Below are 13,934 nucleotides of genomic sequence, written 5' to 3' on the forward strand. Positions count from 1 at the left end.
TAACCACTGTAGTAAGCAGATTGCATACCTCACAATGTGGTGCCACCATCCACCATCATGCAATGCAGCTTGATGTAACGTCACATTTTCCAGATTGGAATCAGCTTATGTACTTATTGAAAATAAATGTTTTCTTTATTTTATGTTAATACAGTGAGTTGTTTCTTGTGATTGACTTCATACTAATAATGTGCAAGTCAGTGTTACAATATTCTATATAATTCAATGTCTTGATGTGGTAGACATTCTATTCTTGTGGGCAAGGGAAAATGAAACACTAGCTAGACACTTGGCTTGACGCTTGTGAGTGTGGGATGGACACAAAACGACGAGTGATGCAATGTGAACCTACATAATCGAGGCAGCCCCTCCTTTAAGGTAGGATATATATGCACTGTACAGGCTGAGGTCATTCCTAACAAAAATAAGATTTGTGCTATTATCTCACATTCTTTTATGTGATTCAGTATGAACTAGTTCACTCACCCTATCGAAAGGAATTCCGTATTTCTTTAGGATGGATGGAGAGATTAGCGTCATCTTGTGGCGAAGGAAGGCGTCGCAACCTTGGGAACTGCCCGGGAAGAAACCTGCAGGGGGTGACAATGAACACATGGCATTTAGGATACTTTGCTGACAATTCACATATAACGCCACTGGAGAAACTCGGCTTATGTGATTAGACCATGAATAACCACATAACTACCACAGGCAATGGAAAGCCATAGTGGAACATCTACAAATAAATGTTGTAATATGTTGGTTGATTTCCCCAGAACAATAAACAAGCAGCTTGCAGCAAATAAAACTGCTGCATGAATCCTTGAACCCCTGTAATAATCATAATTTCCTGGATGCAAAACCCTACAAATCCCTAACAGGATGATGATTGATTCTGATTTGTAATGTTTAAAATGCAATATATTAGAAAGCTGTTCAGTGATATGATGCGGAACTAAGAGAGTTCTTTGGCAATTTTGGATGAAGGCTTAGTTGGCAGGTAAGTATTTGAAGAATGCCAGATAAGTAATGCTAATTAAACATGTTTCTTCGGCAGAAATGTAGAAGTGTTTATTATATCATTGTTAATTCCACAACCTGAAATGGGAAATCCAGTTTCCACTGACATGGGTATAAATTAATTTCCTGCCTCAAGTGTAAAATAATCACATTACTGGAGTGCATGTAAATGCATTGTTTGTGCACCTCCAGGTTTGATTTCAAGGGAAATCTGATGGATTGCTTTATGCCACAAAGGAGGACTAAAGCACAAAAATGAAATACTGTCACTTCAAAAAATCGTTATCCCATTCAGCACAATCACTAGACCACAGAGAAAACCCTTGCTTGAAGAATACCTGCTGTGCAGTGGGAGGAAACTGCATGTTCTACTCACTGCAAGAAGCAGCAGCACTAACAAGGCAGACGGTGAGAGGCTCGCAACTGTCTTAACCATGGCCTTATTTGTTACCTTTGAGATGAATAATGCAAAACAATATAATGAGCTCTAAATGTTTTAATTGTTAATGACTCTGTATCTAAGGTTGCTATTTAAAAATTCTGCAGTAATAATACTTTACCACTTACATTGTGTATTGTGCAGTCTGACGGTAACTACTAATTTCATATGCAACAACAAACAGAATGAAATGTAGCAATGTTACCATTTGTGTTGTGTGAAACAACCCCACTTACTTAAAGCACAGACTGCTTTGAGATCATAATACACCCTCTGACATTTGGGGTTTTCAAAGCCTCAATTCTCTTTTTATAACAAAGGCTCACTTATGCTCTTGAAAACAGAGACTCAGATGGCCTCTGCATAATCAAATGCTAGAATTTCTCCTCCATCACTCACTCCCCGACTGTTTACTGTCTGTATCCACCAGTGCCTCAAAGGGGGGTCCATCCGAGCCTCCACCCAGTTAAACTTTAATGTGACTGACAGTATAATCGGCACCCACTTCATCCTTCATTTTCACTGCATTGTTTCAGCCTCTGTTCCACCCAACAAAGCAAGAGAGGGAGAGAGGGCCTCTATTCTCTCATCGCCTGCCTGCTTGTTGGAGCTGATAAAGGTGAATAATGTGCCGACAGAGCCTGGGTATTAATCCCCATTAAAATGCAGCTGGCTCTCTGAGCTCTCCGCGGGGTAATATTAACTTAAAGGCTTCATTCTGTCCTTTTGAGGTAGAAAATTAAGTTCCTGCCTCCAAACCTGCATGCTCCCCTCCCCTTCCAGTCTGCCTTACCCAAAAAGTCTGAAGCAATGACTGAAATAATGTGGAGACGAGGAGGGATAAGAGCAACGTCTGTCACTGTGTCAAATGTTTGGAGAGGAGTTTTCAAGTAACGAGACCATTGTCCCAGCCCCATTAGGCATTCCTACTACACTCGTAATGGTCTTTTTAGGACCTCGTAAACAGTTGGCTGCCTGTGCTGACGATGGATTTGATAGGTCAGTGGGTGCTTGTTAAATAACATTGGCACTGCTTTCCTCCCACTGCCACCTGCTGAGATAAGAGAAGAAGGCTGCAATCTGAAGGTAACTTAAAAGCCGAATATTGACATGAAGAATGATAAGAAATGTCTTCTAGAAGTATTTTAAAGGTTTGACGGCATTTTAGTCAGTCAATCTATTTGATAAGCAGTTTCATTCCAGTCATCATGAATATAACAGAAAGCATGATATGAAGTAAATGTTAAATCTGTGTTATATTCCTTTAATAATTATTTATTTAATCAACTACAATGTAAACTTTAGCTTTAATTTTCAGTATTCCAGCACAGTGCGAGACTCTTGAGTTTAGATACAGGAAACTACGCTAAACTCTGACCTTGTTTATCGTGACCAAACAGCAGTACTACTGGTACTGCTGCACTTACTGGAGATAATAAACACGAACATTAATTGATCTCCACAAGATGCTTTGTGAGAGAGGACTCAGTTACACTGCAATACTGAATTAACCTATGGTTCCAGAAAATCCATCAGCAGATGTTAAATATGACAGGACTGGAGATCCTTAATCACGATAGCATCTTTTAAACCTTGAATTTCACATTAGCTGGACCATGCTGCATTTTTTTTCTAAAACAGATCTTTTGTTGTCATCTGTTACATTGTGAGTTACATTTTCCAATGACGGGCAATGAATCATTTATTGATCGACTTGCTCAAGCTCTTCACAACAAGGACAAATGGTGTCTCTATTTAATATTGTTGACATATTGACAACTCACACATCCTCAAATCTTCTACCTTCCTCAGAGCAACATGCAATAGACAAGGTGGTCCTCATTGATCATTACTGAGAATAGGAGAGGAACAAGAGTGGTCAAATGGAAGAGTAGAGTGGTGGTGGACAAAATACTAAAAACAGAGTGGCTAACGAGGATCTCACTTAAAACCCATTAATGTGTCGGGTAAGACTTTCCAAATATGAGACAACACTCATGTCGACTCTGTAAGAGTCAGTAAAGCATGTAATGTTTAAGTTAATTATATATGCAGCCCCACATACTCATTAAAACTTGTTCTAATGTTAGTGAGTTTATGAAAATGTGCAATGCTCAGCCACAGCCACAGACACCATAAACAATCCATCAAAGCACAGTTTGGAGCCCTTCCTCTAAATTCAGCATCTATAGCCTTCATGATCCTTTTAGTACAACTGACTGCACACGCAAAGTGCTTCAAGCTGCTCTTCCTTCGCAAGCTCCATTTTAGCACAGCCAGGTGACAAAGCAATCTCTGTTTTTATGTGTGGAGAGACGGTGGAATAAAAGTTTCTTACTCACTGAATACACATCTAACATTTCTCATGTTTGGTGCACAGCATGTTTCGCACTGTTTACTATGAGGACCCAATATACCAGCCAGACAAGAAACTGCAGAAAGGTTGTTTATTGTGAGTGGTAAAGGGTTCATGACACGCTGTGCTTAAAAGGAATAAGGTGGGGTGTACCCGACAGTTGCTACTTAACCTTTTTTCTTCTGAGTAAAGGAGAACCAATAAGTGCTTTGGCTGTGTGCTGGGCTGGATTCTGTTCATGCAGCATTTGTATAATTTCATGGTGACTGCTGCACAGTCTGAAGCACTTGATCCTTCACTTAGTGTGCTGACAAACAGAAAGCTAAGACAGTGTGTAGAAGGGTTAAACAAGGATTTGAAGTAAAAGCAACATCAGGGCCTCACCTTGTGCCAGCCTTTCCAGTCTCTTGCCGTGCTCTGGTGGGACAGTATACCTGCAGACATAAAGGAGATCAGTTCAGTGAACAGTATTCCTTTTTTACTTCAACATCTTGTTACCAGAAAGACATGTTTGACATCTGCAGCAGCATCAAAAAAAAACTGTACCACACTTTGTTTTCTAACCTATTCAGTTAAATTTTCTGTTTCTTCCTCCAAAACTAGGAGGACTAACTTATTAAACAAAATACGTCACTCCCTCTGAATATTATGTCAGAGGGGTCATCCTGTTTTCTGATGCATTGTCCAAGAACCTCACACAGATGTATAAGATATTCTGTCACATTCTCATTTAATAAAGTTAAGATCTTTGACTTAGCAGCTAGGTTGGTGATCTACAAGGATTTACAAGTTTAAGCTGGTTCAATCTCTAAACTTAACATCTTCAAGACCACTATTTTCTTTACTGAAATCAAATGTGATTAAATAAGGCCGAAGCCACACTAACAGTATATTAGTCTATTGAGTCAATGCAAAGATGAAAATAGACGCAAATTCAGAAAACTGATGTAAACTATGGCAAAGATACGTTTCCCCTTGAGCAAATATAGAATATAACAGAATAGAATATATTGAGCATCATGACATAATCATCATCAAAAATGTAGAGAAATGAGAGGAAAAAAAAATCCAAGACACCTGAGAGACATCCATTAATTATGAGATCAGTCAGAGTCTGAGCTGTCACACAGATGTGTACTTAGATATCCAGCTACATCTGACATCTGTACAGTTGGAGCATTAGCTGCAGAATCACTACAGCTATCCAATTTGCACAAATAATGAGAATACATGTCCCTGAACGCAACTTAAAAATGATACCTGACATTAACGATATCATTTTTCGAATGATGCGTCGTCCGGATGCTCGTTAAAACTCAGCAGGATTTAAAGGAGAGAAGAAGGACAAACAGGAAGGTTTGGGGAAAAGATAAAATGAAGGACAGCAGTGAGGAAAAAAAAAAAAAAAAAAAGAGCGTTTTGGGAGTGCTGGGTTATTTCACAGCCTTCAGCACTTACCGTTTTAAGAACTGTAATGAAGTACAGCTCACCACCACTTCATTCCCTTTCACACATGCACATATGACCACAAACCAACCTTGTCAATAGTTTAAATTTGCTAAAATGTTGCATTCGTTTACTATAGTTTTTCCTTTTAAACAGTTGTTCTATATTATAGATATACAATAATATATATGTTATATTTTACTATATCTTGTTGTGTTTCTGATTTCATTGCACAAAATACAGTAATCCTGTGGTTCTATGCTGCTTTATGAGAAAAGAAAGGTACTAACGTTAGCAAGTACTGGAAGCATTTGTAACAGTATGTATCATTACACTAAATGTCAGATACTACATTTAGAAACTTTATTTGTAAAGCAGAGGGTGTGGGAGGCAGCAAGCTTGAATCTAACCCCTTCATTTGTGAAGTTATTACAACGCTCTTTATTACTGCAATTATTTCCTCGGGGTCTCTCAAGCCCCCAGAGACCTCAGGCAATGAAGTATGTGTGGAATAAAGAAACAACACCTCGCCTTTCTTACTCAAGCCAAAACAACTACACAGATGTGTAAGAAAAGGAAGAAATGGGAGGAGGAAATGAGAGAGAAAGAAAAAGATGGTGGGATGATGAGACGCAACAACATTTAAAGAGAGACGGAAAGAAAGAGCATGAGCACAAGACAGAGAGACGGCAGGGGGGTGGAAATAATGAGAAGAAAGTTACAGGGGACGAGACATGGTGCCACACTGCCACCTGTAGGCGGAAATTTAAAGTTTCACAGAAGTGCAGCCTTGCCCCATGTTTAGATAGTGACCAAAGCGAGAAAGTAACATTTATAAAAGAACAAAGGTTATTACTGGTCTATATTAGTGAGTAAACGTGTTGTTGACTAATCTTTGCAGTGAACATAATTTTAATCTGCAAATTTTGCAAATGAAGATAAAAGGGAGTGTTTATTTTAGGGGGAAAGAAAGAAGACAATTAAACGAATGAGGTTATGCAATCAGAGAATTTCACTCTTGATTATCTATTATCAACATCACAGTGTAAAAGCCATGGAGGCGCCCTCATCTGGGCCAGTATGACCAAATGCAACACTCTGATGCGTCTCCACATGCCTTTAACTCTTCGATTTGTTTTGCTTTCCTAATTTCAGCTTAGATTTAGTTTCTGCTGTCTAAACATATGGCAGAGAGCTTTTTCAGTGTACCATAAAGTCCATTGTCTTTACCTAGGCTAGACATGTCATGGGTATACCTCTGTATTGAAGATGAAATTGGTATTGATCTTCGGATGTAACTTTCTGTAAGACAGCAAGTAAGTACATTTCCGAAAATGTTCGAGCATTCGTCCTTGGGGAGCATCACATTTCAGGTCTCTTTGTAAACGTGCATGTATTTCAGAGCAGCCCACACCAGAGAACATCCCTCAGATGATCCCTTCCATCCTGGCATCAAACTAAACAAATCAGCCGATCAGCGCGTCTCCTCCTGTTTTCTCCTTCCTAAGGCCACAGTTGCCATGACAGCAACACGTCTGTCACACCGACAGCACAGAGAAACACACAAATAAAACGACACGGAGCAAATGAAGGTTTGAACTTTTCCACCTCTCTGAGGAACAGTGTGATTTATGTACGGTGGGACAGCATTCCTGGCAGATGAAATTAAGACGCTGAGACAGCACGACAAGTAGCACAGCGTGTGTTGCTGCATCTCCCACCTATACGGTCATATTAAATATATGTGCATTCTTCGTTTTCAGTGACACGACTGCTGCACTAAAAATATGACAATAAGTTTAGCCTGTTTAACATATGCATGATTAGGGCTTTTATAGATAAATTCAAGTCCAAGTTCAATTTAAATACCAGATGTGCTTCTTTCTCAGCTCTAAGGCGATTTGTTTTAATGCTTTATTCTTGCAGCACAGTTAGATTCTCTGATGTAACGAGTAAAGAGATAAATGAGAGCAGAATGTTTGGTCTAATAATGGACATATATTCGTTATTATGTTAATCAAATGTTATTTGATTTACATTTCAACTATTCCTTCCATTTCTGTGCTGCATTAAATGCAGCAAACATCTTTTCCTTTATGTCTGCATGCTTTGCGTGTAACGAAGCTTCTTGTAACCTCCCTTTCAGAAACTAAAAGCAACTACAGGACCTGTAAAGTTGCCTTTAATGACTGCAAATTTTAAATCAAAGCCCAGACTACTTTCTATTGTGGATCTTCAGGTCTGCATTTCTATCGTCTTGGGGGTAACAAAAAAAAAAAAAAAAAGAATGGTGCAATGGGAGAATGGTTCAAAACCACTGGACTTTAAAGGAGGCTGAGGAATGATGGATTCATAATAAACTACTCTTTTCCAGACAAGCTGCAGCTGGGCTAAGCTTCATAATACACATTTCAATTCTCTTTCGTCAGCCTTTCAGTAAATTTCCTTTGCATGCTCTGAGACTAATCTTTTATCTGACAGCAGATCTACTCATATGGGCTGGGGTAGAGGGGTGATTGAGAGGCTTTCAGCAATGAAAATAAAGAGAATCATGTAGTGATAAAGACAGGGAGAAAGTGAGATGTTTTACACAACCACCACCGTGTGTGTGTGTGTGTGTGTGTGTGTGTGTAGTCGTAGTGATCATTATGCTGGGGTCTGATTTTGATGGGAGCAGAGTTGCAGGGGGAATGGAGTTAATTTCACAAACGGCTGCACTAGGAGAGGAGTGAAAGAGAAAGAGAGCAAGTGAGTGTGTGTGTGTTTTTAAGGGGGCCTGCTCTATTTAACAGGCTGTAATTACTCCACCACACAGAAGAGTAAAAGTAACAATTCAGTAGAATGAAAGTGGGAAGGTTTGGTGAGCAGTGAGAGTCAGGGGGAGGGAGAAACACAAAAGAAAAAGAAAAATGGAGAAAAGAAAGTGTTAAAAAAAAAAAAAAAGGATCCTGCGCATCCTTCCATCTGGGAGTAAACAGGTATTGAGTTACAGAGATGACAAGAAAGACAAAATAAATGGAAGTATAACAACAACAACAAAAAAAAAAAACAAGGTTGAAATGTGTTGCTGCGTTGGCAAACTGACCATAGAAGCAGTGCGGCATTTGAACAAATGATTTGTTGCAGTAAAAGAAAGAAACCCAAGAAAATGTTTCAGGACTTGGCAATTTATTCTGTCCGTATAGTGCCTCTGGTGAGTCCAGCTGCTCTCAACTAACAAAATATTCTTATCCTAAATGTCGGGCTGTTTTTTATAAGTGTTGCACGCTTCACCTCAATTTAGACTGATCAACAAAACTTGTTTGTAATGAGGTTTGTTTCTGAGATTTGATCATCAGCACTGATTATTAGTATAATAAACAATATCTAGTACTGCCTGCCTTAATGAAACTGCCAGTTTATTGACCAGTGTTTCAATTTCTAATTAATGATTGGCTGAACTCATATTTGTTCACTGTACCACAGAGTTTTTAAATAGAAGTTGTGTCCCTTCAGATTTCGATCTCTCCCTCAGAGGAGAGCTGGACAGCTCTGAATCTCTGAGCTGAGCCGGTTGGAGCTCCTGCTCCAGGCTGCTGAAGGACATCTGGTCCGGCAGAGGCCGATGCAGCGCTGAGAACTCAATGGATAGGGGCACATCCCCTAAGCCACTTGTTGTTAGTTGTGTTTTTTTGCCAATCTTCAGCTGCCAGTTTAGGGGGACCCCTGCACGAAGCCTCTGGCTTCGAGTCAGCCTGAGCAGAGGCTTCACTCAGCTTTCAAGTGGAGAACAGAGCTACCAGCGACATCGTTACAAATCAGTATATCTAGGGCAGTGCTTCTCAATTATTTTCTGTTGCGTACACAATTCTATGTACGTTTCCTGAAGACATCGGAAGTTAATACGCTGTATACGCCGACATCCACACGTCTGAGGAATGTCACCCATTTCCTTAGTAAAATTGTTTGCATAGGCCAACTAATAACCATTCTATTAGAACTGGCCCTTGTGTCAAACGCACCGTCACATTTTTTTTTTTTTCGGTTCTATTTTTCTATTTCACACATTCGACAAAACATGACTATTAACAGCTTTACAAGATTAGGTAAGTTGCACTAGTAGCAGCTAAAACTCAAATTTTCAGACTTGTAGCACTGCCTTAAATAACACCAGTGGAAGAGACAAATTATGTTATACACGCTTTTTTCACAGTATTCCCCGAAAAACCTTCAATCTGATTATGTAAAATCTTTTCCCTTTAAATATACTCTATCACTTCCTTCCAGATTGTCACCAATTAAAATCCTGTGACAAATTTGTTGGTTAAAGTGTTAATGAGCAAGACAATATTTGATCAGAGTGATGCTTTCTTATTATTCACACACACACACACGCACGCACACACAACGATATGTAGCAGCTCTCTGTGAGGGGTGTGAAGGCTTAACAGCTAACTTTAAAGGGATCATCGTTGGGAGAAGGAACTGATATCATGGACACATCCTTCACTACTCCAGGAGGTTTTGAAATGCATTTTCAAACATGCACTGGAATCCTGAACTTCTATAGACATTAACCAGAGAGGTACAGTGTGTGTGTGTGTGAACACAAATGTCTCTGTCTGTATACATAGACACATTAAACAGATATTCTCTACCCAGTCCCTAGTACAAAGTTAGGGTAATGTGCGACTGAGATCATGTGGTGATATATCAAGTAATAGTCCAAAGAATTTGTATTTGTAACAAGTGGTCATTTTCTTTCACTCCCACTCAGCACATTACAAGAAATTATGGGATATATTTATTATGCCTTTTGTATTGTATTGCACTTCAGGAATCAAACATCCTAGTAAACATTTAGAGCAAACTAAATATATAATGGAATATAAACAAAAGGAGAAAGAGTTTCTACAAATATTCTGAGGCAAAAATTCCAAAACATAACTAAATTCAATGTGTAGGAATGTCTCTCAGATGGCAAAGTAACCAATCATAATTTGCAGTAGTAGTAGTCCAACCAGCAGTACAAAAAGTATAAAACACGTGCTCCTGAGAAACACGTTATGTGGACTCTAGGTGGTGCTGTTAACCACTTAATATGTGTCAACTGCTGTTTGCCACACAGTGTAATCACTGCAAATACAAACCAGGCTGAACCGTAACACAGTGCAGTATTGGATTTAAAGGTAAAGTATGCTGCAGATGGTGATTATTAAAATAACTAACACACAGACACACACACACAAACACACCCCTCAAAGTGACTTACCAGGACTTGGGCTGTCCAAAGTGCAGGTAGTTGATGCTGTAGAGATCCATGTCTTCAGTGTGCCAGGCAAATGTGGTTTTCCACATGCCAAAATACAAGTATGGCGTGTTGACACCCTCGATGACAATACCACACTCCTGCTCCACCATATCCAGCAGCGTGTTGAGATGGCCAATGTTCCACTCATGAATGTCCTAATTGGAATAAGTGCATTTATACAATTAGTGTGTATAAAAACAGAACTGTCTGTCAGTTATAACTCTGACAAATGGAGACAATTCCAAAGTTTATGATCTCAAATCACTAAATAGTTATGAAACAACCTTGGTCAAAGTACCTAGTAAAATAAACACAGAAAGTAAAGAATCCCTACCCACACACATTTCACAAACACACCCAACCCTCACCTCATCATAGATGGAGCCACTGACATCCGCACCATAAATGGGTGAAACAAATGTCAAGTTTTTCCAGTACTTCCTCTCTAGGTCGTCAAAGTCTTTGTGGCGAGGTGTGCAGTACCTAAAACCAGAACAGGAAGAGTCATATTGTCAACAGTAAGCTGGGAGATGGTCCTCCAGCTAAACCTCCAGTTGTGTATGACTAGCATGTAGCGTCTTAGCTACGTTAGATTCACAAAGAGTAAATAATTTACAGGATAAACGCTGATGACAAAGATTTTAACAGCAAAAACTGAAAAAGCACAAAATGTCACAGTAATATTTTAACATTATTAGTCTTTTTTTAAGCATCTTATAAGCACTAGAGAGGAAAAACCCTCATCACAAGGCCTCATACGGTCCCGACCAAAGGCCAATCCAGATTGGTCTTTCAAATATTTTTATGATTATGACATTCAATGTATTGAAACCATCATAACTGGCCGCTTTGTAAAATAGTATTATGAACTGGTGTTGCTCCTTATATCTCAAGCCAAAAACAAACTTTTGTTGACTGCTGTTTTTAGAGTTGTAGAAGTTTTCATTGTCTTTAACAAGGTCTGGGTCAGGTTCAGCGTCATAACATGAATCTGTAGGCTAGGCTATCAGAAAAGCAGCTGACTACCATTCATCTTCGTTTCCCGCTGTCCATCTGCTTCCATGTTGTAGTTATCCTTTGAGGGGCTTTCTGTTTTTCCTCCAACACATGTGGGAGAGTCTCTCAGGACAATCAATCTTTGGTCAGTCATTAAAAAGTCACACCCAAACTCTGTTTTTACACAGATGTCAAACTGATACGGGTAGGGTAATGTGTTAGCTCATTGGCTTCTCAATTCGGGCTTTATACCTAATACAGAATGGCGACAGTACAGGAAAGGCTCATGCCTACAATCTTCAAGCCCACTTGCACTGGAATTCAACTTACTTCTTACTGTTGGCCAGCTTGCGGTAATCACCCACAGTCATGGACTTTTTCTGTATGTTGTACTGAGTGAACAGACCCGATTGACCAGTCACCACCTGCATGATGGGAGCTGGAATCACCATGTCTTCAATGGTGTCGTAAGACTTCCGCGGTTTCCAGCCCTCTGGGGGAATCACCTGGTGAAGGGAGCAGATGGTTATCCTTTCAAACTCTATGATAATATTGAAAATGACTTAAATTAAAACTAGTAAATGGTTTGCATTTAACAAAGCATTTACGTATTTATATGGGCATGGACACATCTCATTTGACAAAGAACAAATGGAGCACCTAACTTTGCATATTGGCCTATGATACCTACCTAAGCAGATTGCTAAATAATTAACTGTAGAGCTCAATGACATCATCCTTGGTTTAAACTCTGCATTCCTGACTTTGTATAACACATTAACACATAGAAAAACATAATAAACTGCTATTTATTATTCAAGTAATAAATAATGCACTGGCAGTAACTTGGAACAGTATTAAAGACACTAACAAACGAACTTTCTTGCACATTTAGTGCAAACAGAGAGGCATGAAGTCAAAATCCAATATATTCAGACATGCACTGAAACCCCAAATGTCAAACTTGCAGATGTCCAAGTCAGATGGCCTGGAGGTTACTCTGACTTTCTCCGGCCATCTGCTAAAATCTTAGCAATAGGGCATACATCAAATGTTTGAGTGCATGTGAGAGAATGTACATTATACTACTCTGTGTATGTGTTCTTCTCACCTTTGCTAGACCAGCACGATGAGCCCCCTGACTTTCCATGTAGGCAATGTATTTGGCGAAGTCTTTGAACTCCTCCATGGTCGGCCGGAAGGTCATGATTTTGCAGCTGGGGTTCTTGGCGCTGACTGGTGGCACAGGGGCCGGGGGAACCTCAGAACCTGGAGCAAGTCCTGGTGCTATGTTTGCAGGTTGAGAAAGGATGAGAGTTGAAGCAACATCATGTTCTGAAGTTACTGCTGCGTCAGGAGTTTCAGTTATTGTTGGTTCCTGACTGGGAATCTGGTCTTGGGTAGCAGTTGAGCTGAGAGCAGGACGTGAGGCTGGCGCAGGGTCTGGTGGTGCAGGCACCAAGTTTATGGGCTTGTCCGTAGCCATTTGGTTAAACGGTTGCAGGTAAACCTGAAGGGGAGAGCAATGGAAATAAGGGATTACTTAGTATATTTCAACTTCTTTCAAGCATTTTTGTAAACTTCAATTAGAGGCTGATACAAGTAACTGATCAGTTTACCTCTGATTACTACAACAAATATAAATGGACCCACGATTCTCAGTTAGACTGATAACTGCATAAACAAAAATAATAATAAAACAAATACACTCACTCTTATAAAAATTCTAATTTAAAAACGCTGCGATAACCAACATCAGACACAGGCCATCCTCTCTAAGGCTTAGACCACACAGACTTCACTATTTTAGCATTCTTATAAAACACAGATGGGTAAATGCTCCTGAATCAGCACAGGGATTTTCTATGCTAGCTGGTGTTTCAGCAACTGATCAGATATTGAAAAATAAATTGCACATTAGTCAACTTCCAACTGGCCAAAATAAAAAAAAAAACAAAGAAAAAAAACATAGCTTACAGCACAAAACTGCAATTACATTTTTCCACAAAACACAAGAAGAAACCAGACTAATACTGGCAGCACATTAATTGTTTTCAGCATCAAATGTTTACAGCATGTTTGTTGTGGACCTGGCCTGGATTATCATAATAGTAGAAAGTGACTACTGGTGCATGCTGAAACTGGGCTGAGTGCAAAAGGTGTAGACGGGATGACATAAATAGATGGAACTACGAATGCAACTTTAAGAAAACCCGCATCCTGAATCAAAAGATAACTTATAGTCTGAAGAAGATTGGCAGAAGAGGTATTTTTCAAAAATAGCAATGATCTAAAATACAGTGCAGACCACACATTTAAGAAAATAAAATCTAAGATTAAAGATCCAAAAGAACACCTTTGCAATAGTTAAGAAATTCAAGTAACAA

At 39.4% G+C, this 13,934-nt stretch overlaps 1 protein-coding gene across 2 annotated transcripts in view; it reads right to left on the bottom strand.

Moving 5' to 3' along the window:
• The window catches only part of kdm4b (lysine (K)-specific demethylase 4B), a 35,916-nt gene that overhangs the window by 19,281 nt on the left and 2,701 nt on the right, over positions 1-13,934 (bottom strand). For both annotated transcript variants that reach the window (XM_026345773.1, XM_026345772.1), the window contains exons 2-7: positions 12,659-13,057; positions 11,878-12,053; positions 10,920-11,034; positions 10,513-10,706; positions 4,200-4,249; positions 487-590 (exon numbers count right to left, since the gene is read on the bottom strand). In XM_026345773.1, the coding sequence (XP_026201558.1) occupies positions 487-590; positions 4,200-4,249; positions 10,513-10,706; positions 10,920-11,034; positions 11,878-12,053; positions 12,659-13,033 (1,014 nt within the window). In that variant the 5' untranslated portion in view covers positions 13,034-13,057. The remainder of the gene's footprint in view (positions 1-486; positions 591-4,199; positions 4,250-10,512; positions 10,707-10,919; positions 11,035-11,877; positions 12,054-12,658; positions 13,058-13,934) is intronic.

Source organism: Anabas testudineus, chromosome 4, assembly GCF_900324465.2.
Source record: "Anabas testudineus chromosome 4, fAnaTes1.2, whole genome shotgun sequence".
Taxonomy (NCBI): domain Eukaryota; kingdom Metazoa; phylum Chordata; class Actinopteri; order Anabantiformes; family Anabantidae; genus Anabas; species Anabas testudineus.